This window comes from Ranitomeya imitator, chromosome 6 (assembly GCF_032444005.1).
Source record: "Ranitomeya imitator isolate aRanImi1 chromosome 6, aRanImi1.pri, whole genome shotgun sequence".
In the NCBI taxonomy this organism is placed as follows: Eukaryota; Metazoa; Chordata; class Amphibia; order Anura; family Dendrobatidae; genus Ranitomeya; species Ranitomeya imitator.
The window spans coordinates 288,516,196-288,537,328 of record NC_091287.1 but is presented as its reverse complement, the minus strand read 5'-3'; the positions used below and the strand labels follow the sequence as shown (position 1 = coordinate 288,537,328).

Genomic DNA, 21,133 nt, shown 5'->3' with positions numbered 1-21,133 from the left:
AAATGCTTCCTTTGAGTAAAATAGTAAATTAATATATTTTCATGCTAGGCAGTGATTTAAAATGCAAAGAACATTTTCTGATATTTTGCTTTGTAGTTTTAATGTACTTTATAAGCAAACTGCCTAAATCAGTCTACTTCTACAGTGACATTAAAGCCCAACAGAACAGGCATCAGTCAATTTAAAGTCTCGGGTTCTAAAATATGATGGGCTAATATTTTTTCTGTAATATTTGTAATTTTTTTCAGATACCATCACCGAAGTTGAAATATGGATTTTGTTCTCTTGGGTTGTTCATGATTTGTTTCCTGATTATTCAGTCAAGTCCATGGACATATTATGTCTATTGTCTATTACCTATTCACATCTGGTATTCTGCTTCAAAAGAGTAAGTTGCATTCACATGAGTTTCCAAGAAAAATGAGTCTATTGTTCTTGCTGTTTGGTGTATTGTGCTTTGTCGATGTGACTTATCCTAAAAAATGGATGATTTATCACTTAGTCATTCGCTGATGTGTATGGAATATGCCTACATAATGCCCTTATATGTAATCTTTTTAAATGAGGTAAAAATAAGTAGCAATCAATTTATTTCTCCATTCACTAGCCTGCAGGTGCCCATGACTGGAGAGTTGTCATAAGGCCGGACTTTATACACAGACCATACATAGTCAACAAGACCACCTCCAGGAAGCCATATTTCAGCTGGTGAACTCACTGGGGGGGGGGGTTTCCTATGCTAAATGCATCTGAATTCTTGTATGGAGCATGCTTTTTACCACAGTTATCATGTGTTGTAGACACTTTACCTGCTTTTTCTGACAACGAGGTGTGACTTCACATGAAGGACGTGGCCTAATATGTGACATTATGCTCCAAAAAAATGTGTAAAAATTATGGCAGTGTGATGTAAACTAAATAATCCTAACATACAGTACAGACCAAAAGTTTGGAAACACCTTCTCATTTAAAGATTTTTCTGTGTTTTCATGAGTATGAAAATTGTACATTCACACTGGAAGACATCAAAACTATGAATTAACACATGTGGAATTATATACTTAGCAAAAAAGTGTGAAACAACTGAATTTATGTCTTATATTCTAGGTTCTTCAAAGTAGCCACCTTTTGCTTTGATGACTGCTTTGCACACTCTTGGCATTCTCTTGATGAGCTTCAAGAGGTAGTCACCAGAAATGGTCTTCCAACAATCTTGAAGGAGTTCCCAGAGATGCTTAGCACTTTTTGGCCCTTTTGCCTTCACTGTGCGGTCCAGCTCACCCCAAACCATCTCGATTGGGTTCAGGTCTGGTGACTGTGGAAACCAGGTCATCTGGCGTAGCACTCCATCACTCTCCGTCTTGGTCTAATAGCCCTTACACAGCCTGGAGGTGTGTTTGAGGTCATTGTCCTGTTGAAAAATAAATGATGGTCCAACTAAACACAAACCGGATGGAATAGCATGCCGATGCAAGATGCTGTGGTATCCATGCTGGTTCAGTATGCCTTCAATTTTGAATAAATCCCCAACAGTGTTACCAGCAAAGCACCCCCTCACGATCACACCACCTCCTCCATGCTTCACTGTGGGAACCAGGCATGTAGAGTCCATCCGTTCACCTTTTCTGCGTTGCACAGAGACGGTGGTTGGAACCAAAGATCTCAAATTTGGACTCCTCAGACCAAAGCACAGATTTTTACTGGTCTAATGTCCATTCCTTGTGTTCTTTAGCCCAAACAAGTCTCTTCTGCTTGTTGCCTGTCCTTAGCAGTGGTTTCCTAGCAGCTATTTTACCATGAAGGCCTGCTGCACAAAGTCTCCTCTTAACAGTTGTTGTAGAGATGTGTCTGCTGCTAGAACTCTGTTTGGCATTGACCTGGTCTCTAATCTGAGCTGCTGTTAACCTGCGATTTCTGAGGCTGGTGACTCTGATAAACTTATCCTCAGAAGCAGAGGTGACTCTTGGTCTTACTTTCCTGGGGCAGTCCTCATGTGAGCCAGTTTCTTTGTAGCGCTTGATGGTTTTTGCCACTGCACTTGGGGACACTTTCAAAGTTTTCCCAATTTTTCGGACTGACTGACCTTCATTTCTTAAAGTAATGATGGACACTCATTTTTCTTTACTTAGAATTTGTATTATGGCTAGAAAAAAGCAGCTAACAGTCAGTAGGACTGTCAGCTTTGTATCCACTAGACATCTGCACAACACAACTGACGGTTCCAGCCCCATTTAAAAGGCAAGAAATCCCATTTATTAAACCTGACAGGGCACACCTGTGAAGTGAAAACCATTCCCGGGGACTACCTCTTGAAGCTCATCAAGAGAAAGCCAAGAGTGTGCAAAGCAGTCATCAAAGCAAAAGGTGGCTACTTTGAAGAACCTAGAGTATAAGACATATTTTCAGTTGTTTCACACTTTTTTGTTAAGTATTTAATTCCACATGTGTTAATTCATAGTTTTGATGCCTTCAGTGTGAATGTACAATTTTCATAGTCATGAAAATATAGAAAAATCTTTAAATGAGAAGGTGTGTCCAAACTTTTGGTCTGTACTGTACACAAAATGCATCATCCAACATGAACCTTTGGGATAAATTTGGTGCATTTTAAGACTGTTTAATCTAAATTTACACTGTTTAAAAATGTGTTAATTTTAGTAAATTGGACCCATTGAGTTACAAAAGTAAAAAATGTATAGTAATTAGTGATAAGCAAACATGCTGGGATAAGGTGTTTTCCGAGCATGCTCATGTGCTAACTGAGTGACTTCGGTACCCTCGAGTACTATGTTCGAGTCGCCGCTGCTGACTGTCGGTTGTTCAACAGCCGCAACACACACAGGGATTGCCTGTTTGTTAGGCAATTATTCCAGCTCGCCGAAGTCACTAAGTTAGCACCCGAGCATGGTCGTATTACACCATATCTCAGCACGTTCGCTCATCACTAATAGTAATCATTTCATTTTTTATTTTGTATTTTTTCCCATAGAACCCTTGAATAATATCAAACGTATAAAAAAAACCTCATTCCTTATAACCCTCTGCCTCCACATCTAATTTTAGTTTTCACATTTTGCATTTTTCTTTGCTTCTTCCAAGCGCAATAACGTTTTTATTTTTTCGTTAACATACCCGTATGAGGGCTTGTGTTTGTGAGTCAAGATGTAGTTTTTGATCATACCATTCAAATTTACCATACAATGTACTAAAAATTGAAACCAAATTCCAAGTGGGATGAAATGGTGAAAAAATGCAATTCCACCATTGTCTTTCATTTATTTTTGTTTGGGTTACCATTTTCTGACTCCTGTAACGTTTTTATTTTTCCGGGAGGATCTCTAGGAAAGAGTGGTGATCGAAGAACCAAAATGCTGGCATTTCAATTTATTTCCTCTTTACATTGTTTACTGTATTGGTTAATTCATTTTGATAGATAGGACTTTTATGGATGTGGCTATATTACATATGTTTATTTTTTAATTTGTTTTAAATGGGGGTAAAAGGGATCTAATTCAAATTTTTATATTTTGTTTACTTTTCTTATATTTCAATATTAATATCACAGACAGACAGACACACACAGACACACACACAGAGGGGGATCATATGCGAGGGTCGATATGTTTCCCCGAGGATGCGCATAGAAGCGATTGAGGCTGCTGGAGTGCATTGCCGTCACAGATATATCTGTGGTTGCAGTGCAAAATAAAAGTAAGCGTGGACCTGGTCAAGTTATTTGGCCAAGGCAATGTTTAGGAAAACCTGTAGAGGGCTTTTATTTTTTAAGCAAACTATAGGATGGTAGTGGTTCGGTTCGCTCCCTCCAGCCGGGTCTTATAAGTGGCCCATAGCCACAGATTCCATGTAAAAACAGCAAAGGATTGGGAGTATCTTGGTTTGCAAACTGCAGAGCAGGTGGCTCTGCAACGTTGAAACAAGATAGATGCTACTGAGCATGTTCCGCCGCCAGCCTCATTTTGATTAAGATATTTTTTTTTCTAAGAAAACTATATGTTTATATATAAAGAAAACATGCATATTATCCACCATATCATACTACAGCTCAGGTGCCATCTGCCTGATGAATTTGATTTTTTTTTTCAAATCATATTATATGCAGTATGTAAAATAAGGGGCAGGTCATTGAGGGATGAGTGACCTCTCAGAAGCCATACTGAAGAATACCTAATCAGAGCACCACATAGAGCAATGCCCACACATCCCTACCTCGAAGCACGAGCATATCATTAACTGAAAACTGCAAATAAACATTAAACAACAACCACAAGACTGATTTCATCAACTCAGGTATCATTTTAATCAGTATAACTGGGCCAACCTGACAATGCCTGTAGGTTTATGTGCACAATCCTGCTGACAGGTTCCCTTTAAAGAAACTCTAACCTGTGATCGTCTGATCATCTATACTACATCTATATATAAAGCTGTGTATGCATGTATTTGTGTGTGTATGTATCAAGCCACGCAAACTTCACATAGCCCCACCCGCTCCACATAGCCAAACTCACTCTACACACAAAGCCCTATCCACACGGCCCACGTTGTTGGCGCACACGGGCGTAGACACATTAACCTCAAAAGCCACCCTGCAAAACTCACGGGCTGCGACGTCCCAGCCGCTGTGAGCTACAATCAGGGCCGCCGCCTTCAGAGTATCAGTGCACGGCAGGCACAGGCTACATCTAGCTCCTTCATGTCTAGAATGGAAATGCTCCTGTGAGGCATGACGTCAAAGGAAAGGGAGGAGCCTCATGGATTATACCACTGTGCTCATTACAGGAAGTTGGTGTGCATGTGTGTGGGGAAAATGAGTGGAGTGAGGGGACAATGAGTGGAGTGAGGGGACAATGAGTGGAGTGAGGGGACAATGAGTGGAGTGAGGGGACAATGAGTGGAGTGAGGGGACAATGAGTGGAGTGAGGGGACAATGAGTGGAGTGAGGGGACAAAATGACAGGAGTGTGAGGTCAAAATGACAGGTGTGAAGGGAAAATGAGAGATGTGGGGGGAAATGAAAGGTGAAGGGGGGGGGGAATGAGAGAAGTGAGGTGCTGCTGCATTATGAGGCTGTGTATAGAGAAGAGTGAGTCGCTGCAGGTGGAGGCTTAGGCCACATTCACACGTTCAGTATTTGGTCAATATTTTACCTCAGTATTTATAAGCCAAAACCACGAGTGGGAGATAAATACAGAAGTGGTGACGTGTTTCTAATATACTTTTCCTTTCATTGATTTACTCCAAGGTTTACCTTACAAATACTGAGGTAAAATACTGACAAAATAGCATGTGAACGAGGTTTAAAGGAGAAGTGTGTGGTGGTGCTGCAGAGGAAGTAAGCTGTGTATACGATACGCTTTATTGCAATTAGTGAAATTTCTCTCGGGATCAAGTGTTTCCAATGGTATATGGAAGAGGAGTGTGAGGTGCTGGCAGGGGAGGCGACTATAAAGGAGAAAATCTCTGCTTTATGTGCAATATAACCATTATAATTTGTTATAACTTACCACAGTTCATTACTATGCCCAGGTTACGCCGGGCTCTTCAGCTAGTACAGTATATAGTACACTATATAGAAAAATCAGTCTCCCATGAAGCTCACAAGGAGTACCAAATTGACAACCATGGGGACCTTAAACTTCCCCAGATGCCATGATAACTTTTGGGTGCCTTAGGATTTCGTCATGGGACCAATGGGGCCTGGTGTCAACAGTAATCACTCCATGTAAATGCTGCTGTCAAAAATTGGGAGCGGAATCCAAATGGTTATCAGTAATTAGCGCTCGGCTCCATTAGCTGCTGTTAGACACAGATTCTAGATATATAACACCCGGCATCTACAGCATGTTTAGGGAGCTCAACTCCTGAGCCCTCTCTACACTTGCGGATCCCAGTGCTGAAATACAGGTACCTAATTTTGCACTAATGGGTTAATAGCACACGATTTAGGAGCCTTCCAAAAGTATGTACAATTTTGTGATCTCCACTTGATCATTAAAATACTGTTGCATAGCTTTCACAGCCATTTAATGGAGAATGGAAATGTACAACTTTGAGTAATAGAGACACTGTACACAAGAGGATTGCTGACAATGTAGTCCCTGGACACACAATAAAAGTTCATTATAGGGGAATCCTTTTATAAGGCTAATAATAGATGAAAGAATCTCAGGACACTGGGTTTAATCACAATAGCAGAAGTTAAATGAGGGCGCTTAGTACATTTTTCTGTATTTATCTTACTTATATAGTGCCATTAATTCCACAACGCTTTACAGACATTATCGCACATGAGGATAACAATGTAAAATGTGGTGAAAGAGCATCTTACTGGGGCTCAGGCTTCTCCGTTACATTTGGGTCACATCTAAATGTCAATCTCTAGTAATATTTTACATACTCACATTTTTCAGATCAATATAAGCGTGAATATTTAATGCTCTATTAAAATTCCAATGGTGTTACTGGACATAAATGTCCAGCAGGTTAGAGAGCAGAAGGAGCTGAATAAATTCTTATATAGGTTTGTGAGAAAAGATTCTTTTCCATTTGTATTTTCTGCCCTTTAGGAGTCAAGCAGGCAGCATTATTCAGTGATTGACAGCTGGGTGCACACTTCTACAAGGAAGGCTGTCAATCACTGATCGATCCACCTGCTCGACTGAGCAGTATGTTAAATGAATGAATCTGTTACTACAAAACTATTTATTAATCCATTCGCCTCCCAATGCCCTATAATATACTTACCACATTTATGACTGCATGTTCCCTTTAATTTACTGCTGAAAATGCTTTATATCGCTACGTTTTAAAGATGCAAATTTGGGCATCATCATGTCCTTATTAATAGTTGCATTAAATTTGTACTACAATATATATATCAATATACGAGGGGCGATCCAAAAGTAATGATAATCGGTTATTTCTATTGCACACAGAAATTAAAATAAAATGTTTTCTTCTCTCTTAGGTACCCACTAGTCCAGGAAAAAAAAATCACTTAAATAGACCACGATTCCCGGGAGCTACATTCATTTGAATATGAACTGCCGAGGAGTGAACATCAAAATGGAAAAAAACGAGCTCAGAGCTGTCATCAAATACCTCTGCTTGAAAAAAATGACTACCAAAGACATACAGCGACTTGGTGGAAACATTGGGGGACTCTTCTCCTCCATATTCCACAGTTGCATGCTGGGCCAAGGAATTTAAGCTGGGAAGAACATCGATGGAAGATGAACATCGTCAAGGACGCCCATCCACGTCCCTCAATGAAGAAAACGTGAAAAAAGTTGAAGTTGTATTGGCAGATCGAAGAGTGACTATCAGGCATGTAGCTGAGGTCACAGGGATCTCATATGGCAGTATTCAAAGAATCCTTGCAAAAGAATTGCATATGAGAAAGGTCTCCGCGCGTTGGGTGCCAAAAATGTTAACCGACGAGCAAAAGAAGAAACGAGTTGACATTTAAATAGCAAATCTCGAAAAGTTCCAAGCAGACAAGGAAAATTTTTTGTCACGTTTTTTGACCATGGACAAGACCTGGATCCACCACTTTGATCCCGAAACTAAACAACAATCGATGACATGGAAACGAGACGACGAACCAACGCCGAAGAAATTCAAAGTGTCAAACTCAGCAGGGAAGGTTATGGCGTCCGTTTTTTGGGACGATGAAGGAATTATTATGGTGGACTATTTGGAGAAGGGAGCCACTATTACGAGCTCCTACTACGCAGAACAAATAAGAAGATTGTGGGAGGCTATCAAGGAGAAAAGGCGTGGCAAACTGCAGGCTGGAGTGCTGTTTCACCAAGATAACGCGCCGGCTCACAAAGCTGCAGTTGCCATGGCTACCATTCAAGAAGCGGGCTTTGAACTGGTGGAACACCCCCCCCCTATTGGCCAGATCTAGCCCCCAGTGACTTCTTTCTCTTTCCTCGACTCAATGAACACCTCCGGGGCAAGAAATTTGATGACAATAGCGACGTGATAACCGCTGTTGGGGATTTTTTGAGGGTCAAGATCAAGAATTTTTTTCTAAGGGAATTCTAAGTTTAGAAAAGAGATGGACTAAATGTATAGACTTGATAGGAGACTATGTAAAAAAAAAAAAATTTTTTTGACTATATTCATTGTGTTTAGTATTGATTATCATTACTTTTGGATCGCCCCTCGTATATCAATCAATGCAAGAATTTTGACTATGAAATTTCCACTTTATTGTATATACAATTTCTTATAGCAATACTGGCAGCGTTTACATTTACCAAATGTAAAAAGTACATTTTTATTCTCCTGATGCAAACCTCAATTTTTCTGAAATAAAGAGCTCCAAACCTTACCAGCTTAAGCATGGTTAATACTGAGCTCACTGTATGAGCAATGTGCAGTTAAAGGGAATCTGTCAGCTGTTTTTTCCATGTAATCTGAGAGTTGTATGATGTGGTGGTAGAGACACTGATTTCAGCGATCCATGGCTTACTGGACTGCTTGTGGAATTTTGACAGAATCCCTGTTTTATCTGTTGTAGAAATAGCTGTGGTCATAAATATGAGATGTGTATAACTCCACCCACACTGCTAATTGGCTGCTTCCTATGTATACTGTGCATAGTCAGAAAGCTGCCAATCAGTGGTGGAGGCGGGGTTATTGAAATTAGTGTGACTCGCCTGCACATAAAACCTAGTCAGTCAGTGATAATCTCCTGCTGATAAAACAATTACATTGGAACTACAACACACAGCCCAATAAGTGACACATACCTGGAATCAGGCTCACTTTCCCTATATTATCCTTGTCTCAGATTAAATAGCAACACCTGGTAACTTCTGAACTTCCTCTTGTGTCTACCTCAGGGAGCTAGCGTGTAAACTGGTTTGGGTGATTTTTTTTTTCTCTGGGGGATATGTACACCTCGGTGGGCCATAAGATTTCAGTAGAAATTTTTGACCATTTGACTTCTATAGGTTTAATATATAACAGCACATAGCAGGCTGCAGAATAACCTAACCGTGAATCCTTCAGTGATCTCGTACTTCTCCTCAGCTACAGTTGTGGCCAAAGCTATTGACACCTCTGCAATTCTGTCAGATAATACTCAGTTTCTTCCTGAAAATGATTGAATACTCAAATTCTTTGTTATTATTATCTTCATTTAATGTGTCTTTAATGAAAAAACACAAAAAGAATTGTCCTAAAGCCAAATTAGATATAATTCCACACCAAACATTAAAAAGGGGGTGGACAAAAGTATTTGCACTGTTCGAAAAATCATGTGATGCTTATCTAATTTGTGTAATTAACAGCACCTGTAACTTACCTGTGGCACCTACCAGGTGTTGGCAATAACTAAATCACACTTGCAGCCAGTTGACATGGATTAAAGTTGACTCAACCTGTGTCCTTGTGTGTACCACATTGAGCATGGAGAAAAGAAAGACGACCAAAGAACTGTCTGAGGACTTGAAAAACCAAATTGTGAGGAAGCATGAGCAATCTCAAAGCTACAAGTCCATCTCCAAAGACCTGAATGTTCCTGTGTCTACCGTGCGCAGTGTCATCAAGAAGTTTAAAGCCCATGGCACTGTGGCTAACCTCCCTAGATGTGGACGGAAAAGAAAAATTGACAAGAGATTTCAACGCAAGATTGTGCGGATGTTGGATAAAGAACCTCGACTAACATCCAAACAAGTTCAAGCTGCCCTGCAGTCCGAGGGTACAACAGTGTCAACCTGTACTATCGGCGTCTGAATGAAAAGGGACTGTATGGTAGGAGACCCAGGAAGACCCCACTTCTTACCCCGAGACATAAAAAAGCCAGCCTGGAGTTTGCCAAAACTTACCTGAAAAAGCCTTAAACGTTTTGGAAGAATGTTCTCTGGTCAGATGAGACAAAAGTAGAGCTTTTTGGGCAAAGGCATCAACATAGAATTTACAGGAGAAAAAAAGAGGCATTCAAAGAAAAGAACACGGTCCCTACAGTCAAACATAGCAGAGGTTTCCTGATGTTTTGGGATTGCTTTGCTGCCTCTGGCACTGGACTGCTTGATCGTGTGCATGGCATTATGAAGTCTGAAGACTACCAACAAATTTTGCAGCATAATGTAGGGCCCAGTGTGGGTCTCCCTCAGAGGTCATGGGTCTTCCAGCAGGACAAGGACCCAAAACACACTTCAAAAAGCACTAGAAAATGGTTTGAGAGAAAGCATTGGAGACTTCTAAGGTGGTCAGCAATGAGTCCAGACCTAAATCCCATAGAACACCTGTGGAGAGATCTAAAAATGGCAGTTTGGAGAAGGCACCCTTCAAATATCAGGGACCTGGAGCAGTTTGCCAAAGAAGAATGGTCTAAAAGTCCAGCAGGGCATTGTAAGAAACTCATTGATGGTTACCGGAAGCTGTTGGTCACAGTTATTTTGGATAAAGGTTGTGCAACCAAGTATTAGGCTGAGGGTGCCAATACTTTTATCTGGCCCATTTTTGGAGTTTTGTGTGAAATGATCAATGTTTTGCTTTTTGCTTCATTCTCTTTTGTGTTTTTTCATTTAAGACAAATTAAATGAAGATAATAATAGCAAAGAATTTGTGTTTGCAATCATTTTCAGTAAGAAACTGAGTATTATCTGACAGAATTGCAGGGGTGTCAATACTTTTGGCCACAACTGTATCTTCTTCACTGATTCATGACCACCTCAAGTTTCGACTTTTGATCGATCATAAATCAATTTAGATGATATTTCTGGAGCTGTAACCGCCATGGAATCTGCTGTCAGAAAGAGCACCCTGCCCAATGAGAAATTTACTCATTGTGCAAACAGTCCAAAATTTTAGTAAAAGCCATTTCAGCCAAAGATGCATGTTTTTATGTAAAAATAAAACAAACAAAAAAAACTCTAAGGGTATGTGCACACGTTCAGGATTTTTCGCGTTTTTTTCCGCGTTTTGTCGCGATAAAAACCGCATACATATGCATCCTATCATTTAGAATGCATTCCGCAATTCTTGTGCACATGATACATTTTTTTTTCCCCGAAAAAGATGCATCGCGGTAAAAAAAAAGCAGCATGTTCATTAATTTTGGGGATTTTTCGCGTTTTTCCCGCTATTTAATGCATTGGGAAAGCTCCGGAAAAAAACGCAAAAGAAATGCATGCGGATTTCTTGCAGAAATGTCCGGTTTTTGTCAGAAAATTTCTGCTAGAAATCCTGAACGTGTGCACATACCCTAAAAGGTGTTCATGTTCTTTAACAGTTTTTAACAATCACTATAATTATAATTGGTCGTTAAGATAAAAAGCCTGAACGCCAAGCTTGTGTTTTGCCTAAATGATTTGCTCAAGTGAAGCATTCGGTTTACTCAGCGGACATTGTCTGGAATTGGTGGACTGCAGTAAACGCTCATCTGTGGACAGTGTTGGGTCCATAGTGGATTTAGCCTTTGGGTGTAGCCATGAATAAATAGTTATGTAGGCTGAAAAAAGATGCAAAAAACAACATTCCCATACAAAAATATGGAAAAAATAAGGCAAAACGAAGAAAGTAAAATATAATATTTTATTACATCAAACAAACAATAATCTTATAAACATGACCACAATAACTATAAAAAACAAGATGAATCTCCATAAAAACAATGGAGACGGCTACAGGGCGATACAAAATAAACACCAAAAATGTCTAAATACGGTTTTACTCATGAAGCTGGAAAAAATTATATATGCGTATAAATCTAGTGCCAGATAATAATGAATGCACAGGAAAGGTGCCAAAAACAGGCTACCATTGATGAAAAAAATCTATATAATGGGACAGAAAAAATACGGAGCCACTCTTATAGAGACCATTAGTAAGGTGCAAAAGTGCTACAGACACATAGCCATATGAAGGCTAAATGGCCACCATAACATAAGGCTCCCAGTGTATACTCCTACAAACAGCCCCACAAGGAAATACTGTGCAAACATAAATGCTATGAAGACACTACCAAAGCAGAAAATAAAGCATACAAAACCAAATGACACTTACATAGTAAGGCTCTATATACCGCCCGTGCCGCCACCCCGACAGCGCCGTTTCGCCTACCAGGCTTCTTCCAAATGGGGGCAAGTGTGTTGTATCTCAAAAGGGCTCCCTTTATATAGCGCCAAATTAATCACAAACTCATAACAGCTGATAGCAGCGGACACATACTAGATCCTTCACGGCGCATGTATTGCTCAATAGCTGCTCCCACAAAGAAGTGACTTCCGGTCCTCCGCATCTGGACCGCAAGCGTGGAACGCTCGCATATCCTGGTGAGCGGGGCCGGAAGTCACAGAGCGAATACAGAGAGGACATGCGCACTAGGCATCTAGCATACCGATGATATCGCTCACCTCATAGAGCGGAGTTTGCAGAGGGCGGTGACTAATCAGCTCAGGTAAACCGGAAGTCACCAGGCAAAAACAAAAGGGACATGCACAACAAATACCCAGTATTCCAATAATATCGCTCACATAATGGAGCGAAATTTATAGAGGGTGATAACAAATAAACTCCAATGCACAGGACAACAGCATAAGAACAGCAATCATAATACGATTATATGCCAAAACCCCAAACCACATGATTAATATCACTCACTAATTAATAATAGAAGATAAATGCAATAAATATAAAAATAAAAAATATAAAAAAGGTGAAATAAAGAAAATGAATAATGAACAATAATATGAAAACTGAAGAAAAAAGAAATTATAAATACAAATATCCATATAATATTATGCAAAATAAGACAAAAGTGTAAAATAACGGTGAATAATGTGGTAAAACAGTCACATATAGCAGTACAAAAACTGCAATAAATATAATAAATACAATAAATACATACAGAATAATTATATAACATTATAGCATTATAATACATAAACACAATATACAATTATCATATTATTACATATCATTTAATAATTATAATTTTAATTTTGATAGCAGGTTGTTGCCTATGTTCATGCTGAAGACCTGTTCCAAGAGATTTCAACGAGATAACCTCACATGAAACGCTGAAAACTAAAAACAATAATAAATAAAGAACAAGTTAAAATGAGAACAAACAAACACACTAAAAGCTGCAAAAATGAACTGAAGAAGGGAGGACAAACCAGGAGGGAGAGAAAAACAAAAAGATAATAGGAATTAAATAAATAAGAAATAAATAAGAAGGGAGAAGGAATATGCACCAATTAAAAGGGAGAACAAGAGGGACAAAAATCAGAAAGCAAATCAATTAATCTAATGGGGGAAATGCTCATAAAAAAGAGCTAAAGCCCATGGTTTCATTCAACCCTTGTGGTGCAAGGGTTCCAAGTTGATAAATCCACCTACTTTCTTTTTGAGCTAAAATTCTTCCCAAATTGCCTCCCCTATTGTTTAGTACCACCTGATCTATTGCCTGAATTTTAAGACCACATGCATTTGAATTGTGGTACAATCTGAAATGCTTAGGCAGAGTCTTTAATGTGTTTATGTCCATCACTGTAGCAGACTTTTCAATATCAAGGACATGCTCTCTAGTACGTATTTTCAATTCGCGTGTCATGAGTCCAATATATACCTTTTTGCACGGACACTGCGCATGATAAATAACTCCTTTTGAGGAGCAAGTAAGATTCTTCCATATTGAATAAATTCTCGTACCGTCATGGTTTTCAAAAGAGAGACTCTTAATATGATTTTTACAAGCTTTGCAATATTGGCAAGGAAAAAAGCCATTTCTACCTGGTAAAAAACCACTGACCACTCCCTCTGCACCAGAATAATGGCTATGGACAAAAATATTCTTCAAATTGCGAGCTCTTTTTGGCACCATAGATGGACAGCTCGGCAATATTTTCTTTAGGACAGGGTCACTCAACAAAATATTCCAATGATTCCGAACAATAGATGTTAATTCCGGCCACTGTTTATTGAAATTTGTAATAAACCTAATCTGGTTCTTATGAGTTTGTTTTTTTGAGACTGATGTACCCCTATCATATAACCGTTCTTCCCTCGAGACTTTTGAGGCTCTATCATACCCTTTTTTAATTTGTCTCTTGCTGTAGCCTCGATCTTGGAAGCGACGCGCTAGATCAATGGACTGAGTCTGGAAGTTGCTTTCAGAGGCACAAATTTTTTTTCACCCTCAAAAACTGTCCAATCGGGATACCATCAATAGTGGGCTTAAAATGGGCAGATGTGGCATGCAGGAGGGTGTTGGTAGCTGTGGGCTTCCTAAATACCATAGAAAAATTACCGCACACTCAATACTGGTATGATGCAAAAAAGGTATATGCCAATTTTATTCAAGAAAACAAATCAAAAAATAGTGGTTGCCACATAGGTAAGGTAGACAATGAACCCGACGTTTCGACCCTCCCAGGTCTTATTCATGGGGTTACTCTAGTCCTTGGATATACAAGCATAAAGGTGGCAGTAGTAGGGAAGAGCAGGCGATCCCTTTAGTTTTAAAGCATAACCTTGTGATGAGGCCAGTACGGGCTGCTGTCCCGGATAGAGAAAACTGTAGGGCCGTAACATATCCTATACAGCAGGGCGCGGGATGCGCCGCTGATCTCCAGTTGAACCTAATTCAGACCTAACGGATATGTTACGGCCCTACAGTTTTCTCTATCCGGGACAGCAGCACCTCATTGTCCCATGACCTGAGTGCACACCATTTTCCCTATCTAGGCTTCCTAAATACGTCCGTCATAATTTTACCATTAGATACCACCTCAATCTGTAGATCTAAAAATTCAATAGATCTACCATATTTATAGGTAAGATTGATGTTATATCCATTTTCATTCAACTTACTCATTAAGGACGTCAATTGGTCACCACTCCCTTCCCAAATAAAAAGGATATCGTCGATGTATCGACTCCATCCTTGTATAAACTCCATTTGGGAAGAATTTTAGCTCAAAAAGAAAGTAGGTGGATTTATCAACTTGGAACCCTTGCACCACAAGGGTTGAATGAAACCATGGGCTTTAGCTCTTTTTTATGAGCATTTCCCCCATTAGATTAATTGATTTGCTTTCTGATTTTTGTCCCTCTTGTTCTCCCTTTTAATTGGTGCATATTCCTTCTCCCTTCTTATTTATTTCTTATTTATTTAATTCCTATTATCTTTTTGTTTTTCTCTCCCTCCTGGTTTGTCCTCCCTTCTTCAGTTCATTTTTGCAGCTTTTAGTGTGTTTGTTTGTTCTCATTTTAACTTGTTCTTTATTTATTATTGTTTTTAGTTTTCAGCATTTCATGTGAGGTTATCTCGTTGAAATCTCTTGGAACAGGTCTTCAGCATGAACATAGGCAACAACCTGCTATCAAAATTAAAATTATAATTATTAAATGATATGTAATAATATGATAATTGTATATTGTGTTTATGTATTATAATGCTATAATGTTATATAATTATTCTGTATGTGTTTATTGTATTTATTATATTTATTGCAGTTTTTGTACTGCTATATGTGACTGTTTTACCACATTATTCACCGTTATTTTACACTTTTGTCTTATTTTGCATAATATTATATGGATATTTGTATTTATAATTTCTTTTTTCTTCAGTTTTCATATTATTGCTCATTATTCATTTTCTTTATTTCACCTTTTTTATATTTTTTATTTTTATATTTATTGCATTTATCTTCTATTATTAATTAGTGAGTGATATTAATCATGTGGTTTGGGGTTTTGGCATATAATCGTATTATGATTGCTGTTCTTATGCTGTTGTCCTGTGCATTGGAGTTTATTTGTTATCACCCTCTATAAATTTCGCTCCATTATGTGAGCGATATTATTGGAATACTGGGTATTTGTTGTGCATGTCCCTTTTGTTTTTGCCTGGTGACTTCCGGTTTACCTGAGCTGATTAGTCACCGCCCTCTGCAAACTCCGCTCTATGAGGTGAGCGATATCATCGGTATGCTAGATGCCTAGTGCGCATGTCCTCTCTGTACTCGCTCTGTGACTTCCGGCCCCGCTCACCAGGATATGCGAGCGTTCCACGCTTGCGGTCCAGATGCGGAGGACCGGAAGTCACTTCTTTGTGGGAGCAGCTATTGAGCAATACATGCGCCGTGAAGGATCTAGTATGTGTCCGCTGCTATCAGCTGTTATGAGTTTGTGATTAATTTGGCGCTATATAAAGGGAGCCCTTTTGAGATACAACACACTTGCCCCCATTTGGAAGAAGCCTGGTAGGCGAAACGGCGCTGTCGGGGTGGCGGCACGGGCGGTATATAGAGCCTTACTATGTAAGTGTCATTTGGTTTTGTATGCTTTATTTTCTGCTTTGGTACTGTCTTCATAGCATTTATGTTTGCACAGTATTTCCTTGTGGGGCTGTTTGTAGGAGTATACACTGGGAGCCTTATGTTATGGTGGCCATTTAGCCTTCATATGGCTATGTGTCTGTAGCACTTTTGCACCTTACTAATGGTCTCTATAAGAGTGGCTCTGTATTTTTTCTGTCCCATTATATAGATTTTTTTCATCAATGGTAGCCTGTTTTTGGCACCTTTCCTGTGCATTCATTATTATCTGGCACTAGATTTACACACATATATAATTTTTTCCAGCTTCATGAGTAAAACCGTATTTAGACATTTTTGGTGTTTATTTTGTATCGCCCTGTAGCCGTCTCCATTGTTTTTATGGAGATTCATCTTGTTTTTTATAGTTATTGTGGTAATGTTTATAAGATTATTGTTTGTTTGATGTAATAAAATATTATATTTTACTTTCTTCGTTTTGCCTTATTTTTTCCATATTTTTGTATGGGAATGTTGTTTTTTGCATACTTTTTGAGGCTTTATTATTGAATTAAAAGGGATACGTGTTATACAGGCTGAAAAAAGACCCAGGTCCATCAAGTTCAATCTTCTGCCACCAATTTACGTTTTGTCACTAATTTTAATATAACCCATAATGTTATGTGCATCAAGGAAATCGCCCAGTCCTTTTTTAATTTGGCCCCTTCCCAACATATGCCAAAGCTGAGCCCAATCCACAGAGTGCACGTTCTGGCTGCCTCTAACAAAAGCACTCCGAGCTAGCTGGATTAGCGATGGCGGGTTCAAGTCCTCCCGAAAGGTCAAAAATGTGCAGAATATTAAAAACCAATTTAAAAAGTTGGACTCGTCCCCTTTTCCCATTCTGAAAATGAATGGAACATTTGTTATCTCTGCATCCATAAAGCTCTGATTCGGAATCTAATCAGGTCATGTAAGATTTTAACCCATGCATTGCATTTTTCCGGATGGACCTCTTCTCTTTAAAAAAATATCTTAAAATGGATTATCTATCGAATCATCCCAATTTTTGCAATTGTGAAAATAGATAAATATATTATTCAGAATTTTTGCCCATTGGGGATGTTCGACCCAACAGCAAGCCCCAATATAGTGCCTCAGTGGAGATTTCTTGTACTTGCCAGCTCGACAGTCATTGTTCTTAAACACCCCAGAATCCCTTTAAAGCAACTTTTCTATAAATCCCTGTTTCCGCTTCACCATCGTGGTTTTGTTTTTTTAGACGTTATGAACACCTTGAGTTGAACAAGTCTTCTGTAAGACTTATTAACTAATTTCCTCTTCATGGCATGAGCCCAAAGCTCTGCGTTTTGCTTAGGTCAGCCGGTCTTTTCGGCAGTGGCGGGCCTCATGATACCGCTTTTCCTCCAGATTAAGCATGTTAATAATGCATAGCTGCTAAAGATTGATTCAGTCATTCTGCATTAGGTGTTTGCTGGTATACATGTCCTCGATGTGTACGAGTAATCAGTAATCCTTCGTCTTATTCTTTGTCCGACCCGTTATTTTACAATCTTTTTTCATGTTCTTGAAATGCAGCAGTTTGGCCTCAGAATTGCTTTTTCATGCTCCTTTATCTTGTAATTTAGGTTCTGGATTATCCATGAATTTCGAAGGAATCTGACGACCGTTTCGCCACTTGGAATCCTGGGATATCTTATCATGGTTATCATGGGAGTTGAAACACTGGTGAGTGAAATACCAGTGATGACATATTGCTTAGTTTCTTTTTCCAAAGAGTCACATAGAACTATGTTGGCATATAAGAAGCCAATAAGTTCAGATCACTAGTGAGTTGCCCCACCATTGGTTACCAGGGTACAGCATACCTATCAACATCTCAGTTGGTAAAATAGTGATATTTAGGCTACGGTCACGCGGCCGTGAATTCTCTCAAGCGAGAGAATTGGACCAATTATGCTAATGACTCTCGAATCAAACGCTGGCAGAGTTTGATCCAAGTGTCACCTAAGGCTACTTTCACACTAGCGTCGGAACGGGTCCGTCGCTATGCGTCGAGCCAACGTACGTTGTGAAATTTATGCACGACGTGGGCAGCGGATGCAGTTTTTCAACGCATCCGCTGCCCAGTCTAAAGTCCGGGAATGAGGGGGCAGAGTTTCGGCCACGCATGCACGGTAGAAAATGGCAGACGCGACTGACAAAAAAGTTCACTTGAACGTTTTTTCGTGCTGAGGGTCCGCCAAAACACGACGGACGCGACGTGTGGCCATCCGTCGCGATCTGTCGCTAATACAAGTCTATGGGGAAAAAACGCATCCTGCGAGCACATTTGCAGGATCCGTTTTTTTCCCAAAACGACTTATTGCGACAGATTGCTAAAAACGCAAGTGTGAAAGTAGCCTTAGTGTGATCTGATTCTCTCGCATGAGAAAACCCTATCACAGGCGTGGAGGAGATGGAGAACTTAATTTCTCCAATCTCTGAGTTTGCTGATGTTGGACTGCACTTGGATGGCATCCGAATGCAGTCCGATGTTTCACCTGCACCCATAGACTTGTATGGGTGCCTGTCATCCGAGCAGCTGATGCAACCGCAGCATAAACTACAACAATTCATCTATTTAGGTCCCAAATCATACAGAACTCTTAAAAAGACCCACCTACTATATACAAAAAAGCTTTTGTAGGTACGTTAATGGGGGGGACTTGCTGCACATGCTGCGATTGTTTACTCATGATGGATCAACATGAGAAACAAATTGCAGATCTGCATTTCCCCTAGTAGTATCTGATAAAGCACCGGACAGCTCTCGGCCAAGTTATAGGCTTGTTTGAGCGAGCTCTTAAAGAGTACGTATCACCAGTCTGGGGCTGCCCTCTATATTTGAGAATAAAAAGTGGGCATCCTCAGACGCTTGATTTTACTAATCATCTATTAACAAAAGTGGTCCAAGTTTCCCTAATACCCTTCTAAAAAAAAAAAAAAGAACTTTCTGCCAATAGTCAGGTGGCAACCTCTGGGTTGTTGGCTCTAGGCATGCAAAGTGGTATCCCACAACTCTCCACTCAGAAAGAGTGAGAGCTCACATTTTATTGCGACATCTTGTGTTTTTCACGAACCCAGCTCTGATGCAGCGTTTAGTAAGCGATTACAAAATGTTAGCCGCTCTAATAATTTGACCACTTTTGTTAGCAGGTGATATTTAGTAAAATTTTGAGTCTGAGGCGGCCCACTCTTTTCTTAGCTAAAAAGGGCAGCCCCAGCCTGCTGATAAATATTCTTTAAAAGGGTTGTCTGCTACTTTGACAACCTGTTCTTAAATGCCCAAGTAAAATAAGAAAAGCTTCTACATTCCTCCCCCAATGGCGCCATTCCAGCGATGTTGGCGTCGTGTCCCATCTCCCGGAATTTGCATTTCTCTTTCGTCCCATTGGGGGACACAGGACTGTGGGTGTATGCTGCTGCCAATAGGAGGCTGACACTAAGTGATACAAAAAAAGTTAGCTCCTCCCCTGCAGCATATACCTTCCTGCTAGCTCTCAGCTAACCAGTTCATGCTTACTGTCTGAAGGAGGCACAGGTCTTTCCAGACCTCCCATATTTTTTCCTCTTCACCTTCGAAACGAGACAGGGGCGACGGACCCTTTTGAAGGGGTCCGATCTCCCCAAACCATCAACGGGCGAGCACGTGTGGTGTGTCGTCTCCACGTATCCTTTCTCGCAACGTGGGATCATTTGCCGGACTTGGCCCTGACCACCCTGAGGTAACGAAACCCTAGGCTGTACAGGTGCATATGTGCAGTCCGTGTAGCCCCCACTGCATCACCAATGCTTGGAGAGCGGTGATGGAAGGTGGCGGACGGTCCCTCTCCTCATCCCCTGAAGGGAAGATGGAGTTAGGGTGCCTGTACCGTCCTTTATATAGCCTCCCTCTAACCTTAGGATCCTGGCGTGGGGGGGGGCTCCTGTGACAGCGCGCATCATAGAAGGCGTCTGGAGCGCAGCAGGCCTTTCTGTTCCTGGCGGCGCCACGTTCTTTCTGCTGTCGGTGGCGCCGTAGTCTTTCGGATGCTTGCGGTGCCACTCCGGATATCCCGCCGTTTACTTCCGGTTCTCACGGGAGCCGGCTAATCTAGTCCCCGACTTCTGACAGGCTAGGCCACGGGCGAATGCCCCGCCCCTTCCGGCCACATCCTTTTTCCGCGGGTCCGCCCATTATCCTTGCCGAACGCTGGGGAAGTAATTTAGGCCCTGGCTTCGGCCTTCTATAGGCCCAACGCTGTCATTTCCGGCGGTACCACCCACCAATACAGCATTCTTTATAAAAAGATCAGTGCTGACTCGTCGCCCTGTGACAGGATCCATGAGTCGGACGGGGACACAGGACTGGGGTAAGTGCTACTCTCCCCAGTCTGACAGCCGCAACTTCTGGTTTTTTTTTTTTTGCATCTCCTCTATTTAGCTCTGAATATAGCATTTGCGGGGCACCATGTCTAGAAGAACCAAGTCTCACACGGTATTATACACCGCATGTGTAGCCTGTCGGTCCGCTTTTCTGCGTGCCCACAGTAATCGTCTCTGTGAGACCTGCGATTCCGAAAGCGCTCAGGAGCCCCCCCCCCCCCCCCCCGTGACTCAGGCAGAAGCTGTAGTTTCTCCCCCAGAATCGGTTACGTCCTTGTCGCAATCTATGGCATCCCTAACAAAAGCAATTGAGTCCCTTCAGACCCCGGCGGGGGCCAAGGACAGCGGTTCATCTGCTTTAGAGAGGTCCTCCGACTCGCAGGAACCTTCGGCCTGTAG

At 40.7% G+C, this 21,133-nt stretch overlaps 1 protein-coding gene across 5 annotated transcripts in view; it reads left to right on the top strand.

The window, feature by feature from the left end:
• Positions 1–21,133, top strand: part of PIGN (phosphatidylinositol glycan anchor biosynthesis class N) — a 503,276-nt gene that overhangs the window by 268,252 nt on the left and 213,891 nt on the right. For all 5 annotated transcript variants that reach the window (XM_069730623.1, XM_069730624.1, XM_069730625.1 and 2 more), the window contains 2 exons: positions 249–388; positions 17,956–18,055. In XM_069730623.1, the coding sequence (XP_069586724.1) occupies positions 249–388; positions 17,956–18,055 (240 nt within the window). The remainder of the gene's footprint in view (positions 1–248; positions 389–17,955; positions 18,056–21,133) is intronic.